Raw genomic sequence first — 17093 nt, forward strand, 5'->3', positions numbered from 1 at the left:
AAAAAGCTGAACTCGATTGATTGAGTTAGATGCCCAGACGAGAAAGCTAACTTTTTCCCCACTGCTAACTAGTTCCCCAATTATTTAGATTATTCTCAAGAGGTTCAGCTACATTCACCAAAAAACACAACTCAAGGCTGGGTCCAAACCCAAAGGAAGATGAAACAAACTGAAGACAAACAGCAGGAGATTCTGTTTGTGGGACCTTGAGCACTGAAAGTCTTTCTTCCTTTCCCCCATGGCAAGGAAAAATATATTGCTAAGTATCAAAAGTATTAGAACAGACTTTAAGAAAACAAACAAAACAGAGCAGACTGCCCTACAGAGCAGACTGCCTTACAGCTCACATCCATTTGGTCAACAATTAAATACACAAAAATGCCTTACCCTCCTTGTGTTTTCCACAACTTTTTGATCTGGCTTTCCATAATTTGGTGGATTAGCATATGGATCATAGCCCAGTTTTGCCAGCATGGGTGCAATCACGGGCATATCTTGCAGAACATCAGCAGGTATCTTCCCAACCCACTTTGACAGTGCTTCCACATTGACTGGCTTGATTACTTGGTCAGTAGATCTTTCAACTCTGTGAGGGGAGAAAGAAAGTTATATTTTGCATTCCAACCCATACTTGCTTCTTCACTAGCATTAAGACCTTTACCTTGTTTTGTTTGGTTTGGGTGGGGCTTTTTTCCCCCTTCCTCTCCTTTCCCTCTCAAAATTTCATGTTTCTACAGAGTGCTGGGAAGTGAAGTTTTACTATGTAAAGTTAAAATGAGGATAACTAGCACAACATTCATGCATGCTTGCTGGTTTAGGCTTTCACAGAGAATGCACTCAAGCAAGTTCTTTACATAAAGACAGCAGTGAAAGCCAGAGAGCTGCTACGTGAAAAGTACAAACACACCTACATACAAAGCTGTTTTCCCACTGGCATATTCCCACATTTGCTGTTTCATTGTCTTAAATGCTCTTGAAAGCTGTATTATAAATTAAAAATCCATGTGCCATTTATTCCTCTCTAATACTGTGACTAAATCCTTTGTTTTTATTAATGAAAGAGACACCTATGGAACCTATGGACTGCAATAATATTTGTCATAACCATTCCTTTTACTGATTGAGCGTTTGGTCATTATACAGTTCTTAAAGGCAGGTGCATAACCGTAGCAGCCTCATGTACTGTATTTAGAAAATAGCTGATTTGTTGCTCATTTAATCAACAGTCCTAAAGTCACTTTCATTCTTGCATCCTAGTTTTGTTGTTTGTTTTTGTTGTTTTGTTGTTTTTTTTTCCAAGGGAAGAAATCTGGCATCACTTTGTTTTCCCATATTCCTTGCTTTAGATTAGAAAACGTACAACTTCCTTACTGTGTTTATTTCTGAAACAGGCCAGCAGGACTCAGAACAGGCTGAGTAATTTAAAACTCTCCGAGCTGTTACTCTGAGTGATTTAAAACTTTAAATCAATAACAAAAGCCATCCCACTCAGATGCACGCTGTACTGTGCAATGAAAGCCTTACTATGCACGCATGTCTGCCAGTCATTAACTCTATTTGATCTTATCACCAGTCTTTACCTTGTTACTCATTTTTCCTTGCCATCATAGCTAAAATTCTTCCAGGACAGAGGAAGGAAGCAGTCATACAATGCTGGAAGGTCAGTAATGCAAGTATTTTAAACACAGTCAACAAAGAACAAACCAGACAGGGAAATAGTGACCCATGGGGAAACTGTCTTGGCAAGCTTGGCCTTCAGGGATTGCTGCAAAAGGTGTTGAATGGAAGCTGATGAGTAAGCACTTGACAAACAGAAAAAAAAAAAAAAAACAAAACCCAAAACAAAAAACCAACCAAAACCACAAAGACAACCCCCAAAGTTTTCATCCTTACTCTCTTCAACCATTTTCAGTAGCTCAAATCAAAGGCAGGAACTCAGAATGGGATTTTGGGACCAGGGAGTTGCAACCAAATTTCAGCCTTCCTGAAGGCTATTGGCCTGAGATCATAAGTCTACATAGCAAACTAAAAAGTCTGGGCATTGCCTTTTTGATCCTTCTAATTTGATGATAAGCATCTGACTTCATGTCACATTAGCAAGAAAATAGCTGTTAAGAGCTGAGTTTCACAAGTTCAAAGTGGCAAGGTAGAGGACAACGCACTACTACATTCAGGAGTCCATAGAACCGTGCTGTCTGGGACCCTCAAGAAAAAATTAGCACTAGGTGTTTGAAAAGTGTAAGATATTCAGTCTTCTCCCTCTCAGACAAGCCCAAAATCCCTTCACCAAAACTGTGGATCGATTCGACCATTTAAAATAAGGGTGTAGAATCACAGAATGGTTTAGGTTGGAAGGGACCTTTGAAGCCCACCCAGCCCAACCCCCTGCAAGGAGCAGGGACATCTCCAACCACATCAGGTTGCTCAGAGCCCCGGCCAACCTGGCCTTGAATGTTCCCAGCGATGGGGCATCCACTACCTCTCTGGGCAACCTGGGACAGCGTGCCACCACCCTCAGCATTAAAAAAAAAAAATTTCCTAATATCTGATCTGAATCTACCTCCCTCTATTTTAAAATACCCTTACCTGTTATTTTAGTCTTTGGTAACAACAAGCTCAGCAGGAAACATTTCCTGGTGATTAACAGCTGGCAGGAGATAAGCAAGGAACTACATTTAGCTGCTCTTAAGCATCAAATCAAAAATATACTGTACCAGATTTTGTCTTCTGTTTAAATCCCTTTCTGTCCTTCAGTTAAAGTGGGAAGAAGAGTAAAACACAGTTAGTGGGAAAGATTCTCCAGACCAAAGAACATCTGAGGAGTATGAGGGAAGGCAGATTAGGAATAGCAGGAAAGAAACACACACAAAAAAAAACCCAAACAGAGCAAAACAAGGAAATATACCAAATCTCAGCAAATTTGATTATGTGTGCATATGGCAAATGCTGCCTGGTCAGTGCTTCCAGCCTCAACTGCAAAACTGCGGGAAGAGTTTCAGCTTTGAAAGCAGCTGGTGGCGTGGAACACAGGACTAACCCCAAACACTTCTGTACTAGAATCAAACGAAAGGTATGTATTAAAAATAGTATATTCTGAAGTAATTTTGCCTAGACAGCTATTTTCATAATAAGCCTAATAAAAACAGCTATTAAAGAGTTGACATTGCTTTACATCAGTGGTCACCGCAGCTGTTTTCAGTTAGGAGGGAAGTGCCAGTCCTGTATTAACAGTATAGTTATAGCATGTAGTGCAGCCGTAACACATTCCTTCAACAGCCACGCTGGCAATTACTTCAAACCACAGAAGGTTTCCCGCTACTACAAATGCTGCGGCGCACATCCTTAAAACCCTTGCAGTGTTTCTCCTTGTAGCTGGATAAAAACCAAAATAAGGGGTGAAAAGACAAAGTAAAATAGAACACCAGTGAGGCGAGGGCTGCACGAGCAACAGAAAAAGCAGGGAATACTAAACAAATGCAAGGGAAGAGTCTAAGGCAGCCAACAGCGTCCTCAAATCAAGCAGCCAGCAGAGCAGACGGAGTCAGAATCTTAAATACAGACTGTCTAGTATCTAATATTGCTATTAACGGACTATTGCATAAGCGTTTCTGAGTCTGGAATAAGAGAAAAATGGAATCAGCTCGCTGTCTGAAGAATTCTGCAAGCTATTGTGTGGCTGGCTCATCTCTGGAAGAGAAAGAGCCTGCACGCACAATTTAACTCTATATACAACTGAAAATAAAACACCTTACACTGACCTAGAGCCTCATTCATCTGAGACAGATTTAATTTGATGTAGTTATTTCAGATGAGTTAAAAGATATGTTCTTAAACATTCTCCTTCTGTTATCAGGTAATAACATAATTGTAAAGATCTTTCAGCAATACTGCAATCTCTTTCTCAAAGTGGTTTTAAGTATTTCAAGACAACAAACTCTTGCCAGATTTCTTTTAAAAAATCCTCCAACAGTTAAAACACATCCAGGCATCTTATGTTGGACCTGACCTGAGCAGGCATCATGGCTCTGAAGTGGATGCTGAGCCTGTCTGAAAGATCTGAAAGTCTTGACGGTGAGTGGAAGATGACTGAGACTGGTTTCTCTGCACATTTACTTGTCTTTACACAGTATCACAGACTTTGCAGATTACAACAGTAGCTCAGTCTTTGACTTCAGAGGTTTTCTACCCTACCTAGTACCTTGTAGACAAATGGGGAAATAATTTTATTGAGATCTTCATGCTCTCCCTACTATGCTACAGAGGCTAGGCCTACATGTTGGTAACTTTTTAATGCACATCACATTTCAATACAGATTATTTGGTACTTGTGATCTCCTCCTCCTGGCAGTAAAAACTGTAATATAATTTGAGTGCTCTGATTTTAATATACTATTATGAAACAGCCTAAAGCGCTTGGTAGCAGGCATGTGGTAAATTAAAGCTCTGTGAGAAGGCAGAGTTGCAGTAGACAGCAGAGTTTTGAATTTCCTTCGATTATCTCTGAAGGGATCTTCAGCAGTGCTCTTTGGAAAGTCAGGTGGGAGAAAGCTGCTGATCAGAATATGGAGCTCCACTGCTCGACTCTTATTTCAGCCGAAAGAAGATTGTACTCACACTGTGCAGTAAAGAGCACACTCCAGTGAGCCCAAAGAGAAATTCTAAGTCATAAGAGGTTAGTTAGAACCTGACCCAGAACCTAACAGCCATGCACACCCAAGGCCATAAAGAATTTTGCTGCAACTGAGAATGAACCAAATGCAACTTGATAGAAGGCAAATCAAGTCTACTCAAGGTGTATTTTGTTCAGCTGTCAAAATTTGATGAGCTGCCTGTGTCAGACTCTAAGAGTTCTCAGTAAACTTTCTAGCAAGCATCTTTTTTCAGAGAGTCATTTTCCTGAGCAGTTACCCCTGCTCTGGGCGAGGACCCCCGAGCCAGGCAGCCAGCCCTGTCCACAGCACTCTGCTGCACACGAGAGGGCACTGAGGAGCTGGGGATGCCAAGAGCAGGAGGTTTTAACTGGTACAAGGAAATTAAATCGGGGAATCTCAAGCTCCCCCTGCGCGATTTCAATTAGTATCCTGTGATTACACAAACCAGACATCTAAGAATTTCATAGTCATCTCTTTTTTTTTTTTTGCAGCCCTTGAAAGACTGAGTCACTGAAATCATTACCAAATTATAAGGGTCTCTTGCAACTGAAAAACAAATCTCACCACCTATTTCAAGGGTATTTGATTAGATAAAAATACACAACAGACATAACACTAATAACCCATTCTTTTTCCATTATTACCAAGGCCTTTTGAAATAAACTACTTTTACGTATCATCTCATGAGAGATAATAAAAGCATAAATAATTTTATTAACAGAGAGAACTGAGGGTCGCAAGAATACTTCCATACTAGTTTGTATTAAATTTCAAAGTTTGATTCAAAAATAAACATGACACCACATTTTTGTGTCAACAATCCATTTTCTGAATTTTTAGAGACATGAACAAGTACTCTCAACTCCTCACAAGCCATTCTACCAGATTTAGCAAGAAATACTACTTCAAACTGTATGAATTCAGTAAGGCTACTGAGTTTTATGGGATAGAGTTGCATTAATTTTTTAAAATACTAATCTGGAAGCTGTAAGGCAGTAATATTTCACTAGAAATGGCATTATGCATTGTTATTTTTACAGGACACTTAATAGAACTTAGCAACCACCCATGCACATCAGTAAAAGTGAGTTAACTCCCCCCTCAGCTGCCACTGTGAAGCAGTAACACGACACGTGTAACGGAAGAGAGGTTCCCATGCAGATCCATCTTGCAGAGACGTACAACAGTACGCTGCTTCAGGTTAAGATTACCAGAAAGCTTCAATCTGCTAACGAACAACACAGAAAAAAAAAAACATAGGGTTGAGATGTCATCTTGATAGCTCTGGGAACACAGTGGTGGTGGTTGTGTTTTCTTCAGTGGGAATGGTGAAGTGAAACCTCCAGATTGTAAATCTAAAACATTCTCTGAGTTTAAAGTCCTCTTTGTAGCCATTGACTAATCATTCTATGATCTGCTTTAAATCGTATTCTCCTACAACATATTAAAAAAATCCGCAGAGTCACTTCTCTAGGCATTAAATAAACAAAATCCGCAAATTCTTATTCCTCAAAACTGTAGTTTTTAAAAAATTTAATCACTGTACAGTTCGACATGTCTTTACCCAGCCCGCACTGCTTGCTGTGCAAAGTGTCTCTGTTAGGCAAAAGCACTTGGCCAGCGATGAATATTCAAAAAATAGAAGCCAAGGGATTTAAGCGGGCATGCCTTGCTGCTAGAACAGGACTTTTGAATCAGTATTTTTAGAAACTTAAGACAATCTGGTAGATGTATCTGCTACAGCAATAATAGGGAGGGAGATTCAAACATTCACACCTTTCCTCCCCAACGTAAAGACTAGCCAGCTTCCATATTTCAGTTGTTCAGCTGTAAATAGTGACAAAGAAACCAGAGTAGTTTAACTGGAGAAGTAACTAACTTTTTTTTTGCTGTTGTTCTTTTCACAGTACTTATCTAGGTTTTCTAAGCAGAGCTGGATTTGGGTTTCTGAAAGCAGCTAAATCAGGTGCACAGATGGCACGACAGAATACCGAGAGATTTGCTTACAACAAGGTTAATTTTGTTCAAAATGCTTGTCCTTTTAGGAGCTCACGCCAACAGAAAAAAGCATGCCAATTCTGCTTTCTATTTTGTTGGAACGGTTTCTCAAGTTTCCTGGAAGAGTATGTTCTTGGCAAACATAACTCAAAGGCCATTCTTGCATTGACAACAAGACTGAAGTTCCTGAGATCAAATGGGTGAGCTTGCCAAGAGGAATAACACCAGTCTAGATAAAGCAGTTCAGCTTTATTTTGGGGCAGGGAGGAAAAAAAAAAAAAAAAAAAAAACACCCTATATTGCACATAAGGCTGATAGAAGACATCCAAATTCAAGTTAGACTGATCATTAATTAAAAGTTCGTTCGTATGTGCCATACACATATGTTAGCAGGACAGTTGTTTACTGGGAGCAATCTAAGATTGCAAATTTAGTTAACAATTTCTTATTTTCCAGATAACACGCATCATAAGTCAGCTTCCCAAGACATTATTAGCTACTTAAAACTGAAACCAAGTTATGACTAGTCTTTTATATGCAAAATGTACTATTTCACCTCTTCGAACACCACAAGGTAAAGGCAGAACGCTCATACTCACTTGGAAAGAGAAACACCCCCTGCTTTTCCAATCATTTCTTCATGGTGCAGCACTGCTTGGTTCCATGGGATGCGGAGAAACTTTAAGAGAGTTCTCATCCATCTTTCAGGATGCAATACGAGTTGTTCATAATGTACCAGCATACATCTTTCAAAACCAACCTCCATACACTGGTTATACATAGTTTCTATAGCACGATTCCACTTGGTCAAGCAGTCCCTGTAGCTGTTAAGGTCAAATCCAGCTATTGTGACCTTTCTAGATATCATGGAATGCACAGATGCACGACCATCCCGTACCATTAGAAGAAATTTGGCATTGGGGAAAATTCTAGCAAGATAAGTTAAGGATTTTAAAGCAAAGGGATCTTTGTTACACAAATACGGAGCAGGCTCCCCATGTTTCACAATGATTTCCAATAAAAATGCTTGCATGGCCGAGTCCAGAACCTCATCTGTGACTCCAGCTTCATCCAGTCGGATCTTCTCTTTACTTGATCTAGCCCACATCTGCTTAACTGCCAGAATTCGCGGGATTACCCTTGTCTCTTCTCCGCATCGAATATCCGGATGGGCGTCGAGCATGGCACGCATTAAGGTAGTGCCACTTCGAGGTACTCCTCCAATAAATATTAAAGGCATGTCTTTGTTGTAAGCAAAGGTCTTGTTTGCATTGCCATCGGAAGCAGTTCTTACCGTGCTTCTCACGCTTTCCATCCTTACGGGCTGGCTGCGTTCTTCTATTCGATGGTGACACTCCATGGCGTGTTGTCCCAAATAAAACACCGTCACTGAACTGATCACCAGACATGCCAACAGCAAGTTCTGTTTGAGTTTCCCAACCATTTTGATAAAGACTGTCGCTTCAAAATAAAGAGACCTTCTATTTCAAATTATCTTCTGGCTCGCACGCCATGGGAATCCTAATCCAAAATAAATTAAGGTCTGGTAAGGGAGGAAAAAAAATAAATTAGAACTTTGTTAAGAACTACTAAAATAAATCAACAACAGAAATACCTGACAGCATTCAGTAAAACTGTTCTCTCCTGGTGTTGTGTTAAGACCAGTAAATGCAAAGTCTAAACATGATCATCCCATAATAAAAAGCCTTTTTGTTTATCCATAGCAGCGATACAAAACAAGATTCGTGACTACAATTACTATTTACATAGAAGTTCTCAGTACATTTTAACAACATATTTGAAAGAATTCTACCACTGGATAGCTACTGGTAAGCAAAGACATCATTTATATCGGACTCTACACATTAAAAAAGTAATTATTAAGAATCCAGTCTTCTTTAGTTGACGTTTTACAGAAAAACAAACAAACAAAAAAAAACCACAAAAAAACCCACCCCAAACTCATCTGAGCCACAGTGCCCTAGATAAAACAAATGAACAAGATGCCCCCACATAAATTGTGTTAGAAATCACGGAAAAGTTTAAGTATTAGAATAACTCTGGTTTGCTGAATGGACGGTAGCAGTATCCTGCTCACTGTCACATTTGCACATAACTGCATTATCTCCTGTTTCGCTTGTAACGCTCTATTTCCTTCACAGGATAGGAGATGACAGTAAAAGATGTTTCACAGCTACATATCAGCACTGACAGCATCCAATTTTTGATCAAGGCCTTTAAGCAATGAAGAAAAACAGTTTGCAGCAAGTAAGGGAAACTTCAATTCTACTTCAAGGGAAGCTTTGATTAAAGAATTATATAGTCGCTAAAAACTACAAACACAATCCAAGATTAAAGTTGACTAAGATCAAAACTAAGATCAGTCTCGATTTAAATTAGAACAATAATGAAAAAAGAATCAACCCATGCCAACTTAAAAAAATTTCATCCATCCCAGCATCCAGATAGCGCAAATCAGGATATATAAAAGAAAACTAATTATTTCATCCCAACTTCCTTCTTTATTGTTTTCTTTAACTAAAATTTGGCCCTTAGAGATATTTCTCTCATGAACATCCGCCCCAAACCCAACATAACCACAGTTATTAATTGTTCCACTAATTAAAAACCACAGAAAACCCACCAACCTGCCCCCCACGCCTTATGCAATGTTTTGAACTCCAGCCAAATGTTATCTGAAATACCAAAAAATTGAATACGTTAGGAAGAAAGAAAAATAGATGCTGTTCTCGATCAGCACCCCGAGGAAAAGAGTTAAAGTCTGGCAAAATTTTAAGTCATGTAATAAAGCACTGCCAGGATAAAGTACATCCTGCATTCTACCTGCAAATAAGAAGGTTTGGCTTCCTTTTAAGCAAAAAAAAAAACCCAAACTTATGTCATAGTATAATCTTCCTTCTGGTTCTACAATATCACTTAAATTATTCAGTCCATTTTAAACTCTTATAACTATTACAAAAGAAAAAAAAAAAAAAAAAAAAAAAAAGAGTCAAGAACAACCACTCATCTGTTTTGTCATTCTGCTTTCTACTCTGCAATTTAAGCAGCGATGATTACTCTGTGACAGAACAATTTTTCAGAATGACTATTGTTTGAAGAAAGTCAATCTTACCACACCACTTTTCTCCTGGAAGTTTTTTTTTTGTTTTGTTTTTTTACAAACAGGTATGGTAGTATTTTCTACAATGATAGTATTATTCAGTGTTTGAAAACAAACTAAACACGTATTACAATGAAGGGTTTGCACAGCTTAACACATCTATCACTAAATATTTTATATACACCTTATTTTTTAGTCTTAAAGTTACTTCTCCAAGTTGTAATGAGAAGATAAGAAGTCTGAAACCCTAAGACACACGTTATTTTAATTTAGGATTCTTAAAATTGCATTATTTAAAATCAATCTTAATTTTTACAGATGAGAAGAAAACCAAAGACGATATTGATGACTTCTGGACATGCGAGTCTGAAGAGATCAGTTAGATTTTTAAAGTCTTTTCTTTCTGTCTACCTGCCGTATTCCAATGTAGACACTTACAAGAAGGACTGAGAATATGCCAAGTCTTACAGTGAATATCAGCGGGTTATACCCAACACAGTCTTAGACAAATCTGCTGCTCTGCTGCCAGATGACTTGATCTGTTCATGCCAACCTGCACACTGTATCTTCATTTTTTTCTGTTCCTAACAGTTAACGTATAGAGAGTTGTTTTACCTGTATTCTGGAGTTCAACAGCTTTGGATTTTCAGATAAGGTAGGGTGAAAACTGACTCCTCCTCTCAAAATTCAAATGAAATGAGTACTCCAATTGAAATTTTAAGTAAGAGCTTGCTTTTCAGAGCTAAAATAACTCACTGAACAGTATGAAATCACAGATGCTTTTAATTGTGAGGACTTCTGAGTACTGAGGTACCGCCAACATTTTAAATGACTGGCTTCCTCAGAGCTTTTCCATCTCTGTCAGCAGTGCACGACACATCCCTGAACGAAGAACATGCTTATGTCTACACTCTACGCCCTCTCCAGAACATTATCCACTTAATCTTTTCCTCCACACAAACCCAGTCACCAACTCAGAAATTCTCAAGTCACCACCTCAGAAATTCTCAAGTCACCACCCAAGCAAGACTCTCCGGACCTGCCCCTCACCAGACCGCTGGCCTTCACAAACTGGTCACCAGTAGCAGGCAGGCTGCCTTGCAGATGCTGCTGCAACTCTCAGCAGGCAAGCAAGTGCCTTGCACTTCGTGGTCCCTGTTTTATGAGGCTGTGCACCCAACAGCAGTGGACAGAATTCCCACGTAGCGCCGTAGCAGTGCAGGGGCAGGAGGGAGGAAGGGAATTTCTCACACAGCCATCTGTCACAGCGGTATTTTTCTCTTGCAGTGCATCCAAGAGAGCCAGCCGCCAAGCTGCAAGAGAACATCTTGCCTCCTTCACACTAACAAAGCTTATCCCAATCAACACCTGTCACAATACTGCACTAAAAGTTCATCGCGTTAGTCTTTGTTACCAAAATTAAACTGCAACCATAACTTAAGGATTCTTTGTATATGAAGTGGCCAAGGAGCTCTCCCACACTCTCTTGCTAGAACATCACTCTTGCAATCAATTCATCCTCTGTAACAAGTTTCATTCTACTTACATATCTCTCCTTGCTGAAGAGCTGGCTTTAACTGCACCTTAAATATCTGGACATTAAAGAAAAAGTCACAGAAATTTAAATGGAGGTCATCTGAACAGTGCTCAAAAAGGAAGAAAGAAAGAAAAATAGACCAGTCAATACTCCCATAGCACCAAAAAAAAAAAAAAAATCAGAAAGTCTCTCTCATAAATAGATTCAGCACGCACACCTAACTTCCAGTTAGGGAAGGGGAAACTGTTCTGCCTAAAACTAGGAAACAGCACATAGAATCTCTTTAAATGTTTTACATACAGTAAATATTTAGTTAAAAGTCAGTACTCATTTGAGAGAAGAGTTAACACAACAGAAATAGTATTTTGCCACAGAGCACACAAGAGCTGCAAATATTTAGGCTTCATACAATCCCTGACATTATTCAGTTTCAGTAAATTCCATAAAACTCATTTTCTCAAGAAAAAAAAAAACAACCAACAAACAAACCAACCTACAAAAGAGAAAACAAACCCTCCTTAAAAATCTTCATCTTCCAAATGAAAAACTACTTGAAGACCCTACTGTTCCCCAAACGTACAAGTTGGGTAGCGGATCACTACAGAAAAACTTATGTAGCCTGAGTGCATTAACTGTTTTACTCCGATGATTTTGATTAGGATATCACTTTAAAAAAGAAAACCCACACCAAACCCACAGCACCAGCTTTCAGAAACAAACTGAAGAACAAGCAGGATCAGAGGAAAGCCTGTTGAGTGAAGGCTGAAATCCTCAATCCGCAGGCTGGGTAAGGCAGAAGGGTGACTCACTCAGCACAATCCCAGCTGTGACCGCAGACACACACCGCGTCTGGGAGCAGGTTTCCTCAGTCGCTCCAAGTATTGACCACTCGCGTACCAGAGCAAAAATCCATCCATGTGACAAAAGACCCCACACCAATCAACCACAGGTACTTTCATTTGATGCAATATCTTTTTTTTGCTACGTTCAAAGATGCCAAAGGCTCCAAGACCATAACGAGCCAGTACTGAGCTGTCCTATGTCCTATTCAGTACTAACTGCCTTGAAGCAACACCCGGAACACGCAACTGCCATCAGCTGTGGCAACACCAGGGCCGTGTACGTCAGGAAAGAGAAGCACCTTTCAAACTGATCAGTTCCACAAGCCAGCCAACCCCCTTCTGTGCCTGGAGTTACATCTAAAGCTCTTTGGGAGAAGTACAACATGTGGAAGTTGCTGCCCTTCTAGCAGCTTGCTAACAAACCCCACCTTCTCCCTCCTCTCCATGAGTAAGCAATCTGGATCACATCTGTCAACCTGAAGGATTATGACATGTCACTAATGTTCTGCTGTTAGCAGTAACTAAATTGGCAGCATTTAAAAATCACAGGAAGGCAATCAGCAATCCCTCCCTTGTCAGCATTTACGTAGCGCTTTGAAAAACTGTGGCATTTTTACCCACTGTGATCTGAGAAGAGCAAAGTGCGGCTCCACCCAAAAGCACACACAACTCCTAATAAAAATACCCCAAACCAAAACAAACAAACAAACAAAACCAAACAAAAAAACCACAACCACAACAAGACAGAGTTAGGATCTACAAGTTTCAGTGCAAGAAAGCGCAGCTAAGCAGAAGTGCATGTAACTGAATTTTATTCCCAGAAAAGTAAGGCCTATGAGTCAGCCACAAGATGATGTTAGCAAAGCAAAAATGAGTGCTTTGTTTCCTTCTTCTGCACACGCTAATTCTCTCTCCCTCCTCCCTCCCCCTACATGCAGCAGGTCAAGACCTTTTTCCTCAAGTTCATCCAAAAAATGCTGAAGATTTTTAGTTTAGTCCAGAGGCAAGTCATTCATTTGTATTCTATGTTAGAGCAGTCTGGGTTTTGTTGTTTAAAGCACTCCCTGCCAGGGGAAAAAAGCTGATCCGTTACCACTCAGTAATAAGCAATCCTCATAAGCTCTGGAGCTCAAAGTTTCACTTTGGAGGCTGGAAGGAGCGATGACCACCACCCTGCTCGTGTTCAACCAAGTAGCTTTTCCTGAGGCTAAATTAACAGTACACCAACGCCGTCATTATCCATCTCAAAAGAACCCCACATATATAAAACATTTTTCAACTATTAGCTTGTCCTCTGTTTCCATCTCTTGAGCTTCCATCTCAGATTCCAATAACCAGATGTCTTTTCAGAAAGAGCAAGCACAGCAGTACTGCTTAGGTTTTTGTGGAATCTATCCTGTTCCTGCATCCGCCCAAGTGTTCATCGCAGTATTTGACCTCAATGCTTCTGGAGAACTTTGCTGAGAGGAAAGATCACGCACACTCAGCTCTGTCAACAGGCCATCATTTTCTTTTCCCACTTAGGAGGTCTAATTAATCCCTTAGTTTCTGGGGATATGACCCTCTCTTAAGGCTTTATGCAGCAGACTCCAAAATACAGACTCTGGAAATAGAAGATTCTTGCAGTTCAGAGATGTTGTCTTTCAGATGCACAATCACAGTCTGACTACAACACCCAAAGCTTGTGGTATAAATCTGCAGAGGAAATTCATTTTACAGCAGCAAGGCACCTAGGCTGAATAGAAAAAAAAATAAATCCTAAATGGTTGTTATCCATTGTCACTCTCTTCTCTGCTCTTGACTGTAGAAGGAGAAATGAAAATGCTGCTAGGACTTAAAGCAGCAAATGTCAACCGTGTCAGTACCTTCCTTGCACTTTCACTTTTCCTCTGTAAACTTAAATACTGGAAAGGCAGCAGATACTGAGAATTCTCAAGAATCACCTTCAAAACAATATACATTTAGAAAACACAAAACAATGTATTTCTTAGAGAAAGTTCTGCGTTAAGCTCATCAAATAGGCCAAGTAAGAAGCCCCCTGCATACAATGTTAGTCTTTCAGCATTCCTAAATGAAAGTTAAAGAAAGGAATTCCATAAAGCCTTTCCTTCAATGAACTGGTTTGTTTCTGGTCATTCCTGTTTGCTCACCACAAAGAAGATTGCATAGGAAAGCCGACAGTTACACGATAATGGTATGGCACAGCACTGAGGAACACGACCGAAGTATTCACACTATACCACTTCAAGAAGCTATCCAAACTGTCATGGGCTCATTTAGAAGCTCGTTCCAAATATCAGTTAAGTGTTTGGGAAGCATTTTTATGCCTTCAAAGTGGTATTTGCACAACCACCTCAATGATTTCCCCAGCGATCAGATTATCGTGTATTCCTACCAGTCAGGTAACACAACCTGAGAGGAACGTCAAAGTACAGCACAAACCAGCAAACCCCGAGCAAAATACTCAGCAAAGCTAGAAGTAAAAATCAAGAAGGCTTGAGTAGCAAGTCCGTCTTTAGCTTTTTGAGTAATCATGGCTCTCAAGCCCTGCAGCTGTTTTCTCTAGATTTCTGCCCCCCATTAGTTATACAGTAAAAAAAAAAAAAAAAGATAATAAAATTGAATGAGCAGTTTTTATTCACCTCCACAAAGAAATAAGCAGTAAGCGACCTGGTGAAAAGCATCTGGGATGAAAGACAGCCAACTGAACCCAGGGAAGCCTAGCCTCCTGCAGAGCAGTTTGACAAGTGGAACGACGGGGCAAAGTCAGACAAAATTACTGGAAGGGAACGCAGATGTGTGAACAACGTTCCCTTAGAGTTCACTGTAGTTCACAGAACTACAGCAATGCTGTTCACACATTTGCATTCCCTTGAACCTACATTTTTTGTTTGGGTTTTTTTTTGTTGGGTGTTTGGTTTTTGTTTTTCTTTTTTTTTTTTTCAATCTAAAGCTCTGAAAAATTGTAAAGGCCAAATGAACCTTCACTGGCCACGGACCCCTGCTGAATCTGAAGTTTCCATTTTGGGGAAGACTGCATACAACTATGTAACAATTCTACAATTTCTAATACAATGACATTACAAGGAGTGTAAAAAAAGATGTACTCACGTTTATTCAATTTCCTCATGTAACGTGTAAAAGATGAAGCAAGCTGTACCCTTTCCTTTTACCAGTTAACACCCTATCCTCCCAAAACCCCCAGCTTTCTTCATAGTCCTCCACTACACTAGACAGACAGATACACATCTATCCACAAGAAAAAAAAAAAAACCAAACATACCACACCCCAAACAGCCAAAGGTTAGCCAAAGGACTCAGAACTGAACACTTTTAGGTTTATCGCCATTTAATACCTCTAAAATGAGTACAGCTAATTAAAATGTTCTGCTTCAAATGAAAACAAATAACTCTGTATGTTCTGCTCTCTCTACACATATAATACACACATCAAGTTATCTGTATTTGCACAGTGAATGGTCAAAAAAGAGTTACCAGCACGCTCCCAGTTATGCAAGAACACGCAGTATTTGCTAAGTACTACAGTTACTGCTGGAGAACAATTTAACAAAAGGAATTTTATTGGCAACCCACATAGGCTCCTAGCTCTTTAAAGTTATGTTAAAAAAAAAAGGAAGAAAAAAACCTCAGTAGTAGACAGATGAGCCACTGTTCTGTGCACTTTTAGGTGGACTGTGCCTCCTAAGAGCAATTTCAGCTCTCCACTGCACAGTAAGGTACTTCCAGGACTCAAACTGCTTAAAAACAGTAAAAAGAGATAGACTTACAAAAAAAAAAAAAAAAAAATCACGGATCACGTTCACAATAACACAGGCAAATGGCTTCTTCCAGCAACACCACCACCAGCACAACCGCTTCCAGCTCGGAGGTGCGTTGGTCTCCCGCTGTAACCCGCTGCCAAGCGCTAACGCGTGCCGACAGCACCGCACGGACAGAAACGCAGCGCTGTGAAACCCCGTGTGCCCCCCCCGCCCGTCCCCCCGCATCTCAGCCGCCGAACAAAGGCACCCGAGGCGCTGGCAGCTCCTTCAGCCCGTCCGGAAACTTTGTCATTTACCCGGCTCGGATCCGCCTCGCACCCCGCCACGGGCACCGGCGGGAAGCAGCGAGCCGGTCCCCGCCGCCCCCGCCGCGCATCCTCGGGCGCTTTCGGCTGCAGCTACGGGACCTGCGACGGTGCCCGCACAGCCGCGTGTCCCGGCCGGCCCGGCTCCCCCGACCGGCTGCGGCTCCCGAGGGGCGCGGGCACCGCACGGCCGCAGCGCCGACCTCGCTCCCAGCCGCCGCCGCCGCCGCCTCAGGCCGCGGCCGCCCGCTGGCCCTGCCCGGCAACGGCTCTGGCAGCACCGCAGCCGCCTCAGCGCCGACCGGGCGGGCGGGGCAGGGCAGGGCGGAGCACGGCGGCCGCCGTCGGGGCTGCGCGGGCGGTGAGGGGCGGGAGAGAGCGGGGAACGGCGGCACCCGAGGCCCGTTCCGCCCCGCCGCGCCTCCCGCCTCAAGGTGCGCGGCGGGCAGCGGCTCCTCACCTGCGCTGCTGCCGCTCCCGCCGCCCCCGCGCCGCGGCGGCCGCTGCCAGGGCCGGGCTGGAGCCGCGCAGCGGCAGCACTGCTGCCCGTCCTCCGCCGCGGGCCCCCTCAGGCACCATCGCAGTGGGCAGGGACCGGGACCGGGACCGGGACCGGGACCGGGACCGGGACCGGGACCGGCTGCGCCGCCGCCGCCGCCTCCTCCTCTCAGCCGCGCGGCTGCGGCTGCCATGGAAATCACAACCACGCCCTGATTGGTCGCGGGCCTCGATGTGTCGCGGGACGCGGTTGGGCCGGTAATGATGATTGACAGCTGAGGGGGCGGAGCCGTTAACCCCTGCGGGGGCGGCTTGGGAACATCTGGCGAGCACAGCTGGAGCGGGCGGGGGGCGCGCA

The 17093-nt window shown here is 42.1% G+C and overlaps 1 protein-coding gene across 5 annotated transcripts in view; it reads right to left on the reverse strand.

Moving 5' to 3' along the window:
- Window positions 1-16871, reverse strand: part of TPST1 (tyrosylprotein sulfotransferase 1) — a 31825-nt gene extending 14954 nt beyond the window's left edge. For 4 of the 5 annotated variants that reach the window (XM_086763003.1, XM_086763002.1, XM_086763001.1 and 1 more), the window contains exons 1-3: window positions 16698-16871; window positions 7250-8193; window positions 388-586 (exon numbers count right to left, since the gene is read on the reverse strand). In XM_086763003.1, coding sequence (XP_086619129.1) covers window positions 388-586; window positions 7250-8094 — 1044 coding nt within the window. In that variant the 5' untranslated portion in view covers window positions 8095-8193; window positions 16698-16871. Of the gene's footprint in view, window positions 1-387; window positions 587-7249; window positions 8194-16228; window positions 16365-16697 lie in introns of those variants that run through there. The other variant, XM_086763000.1, reaches the window with a different exon arrangement.
- Between the last annotated feature and the right edge of the window lie 222 nt (window positions 16872-17093).

Source organism: Chlamydotis macqueenii, chromosome 19 (genome assembly GCF_036417535.1).
Source record: "Chlamydotis macqueenii isolate bChlMac1 chromosome 19, bChlMac1.mat, whole genome shotgun sequence".
NCBI classification, from domain to species: Eukaryota; Metazoa; Chordata; class Aves; order Otidiformes; family Otididae; genus Chlamydotis; species Chlamydotis macqueenii.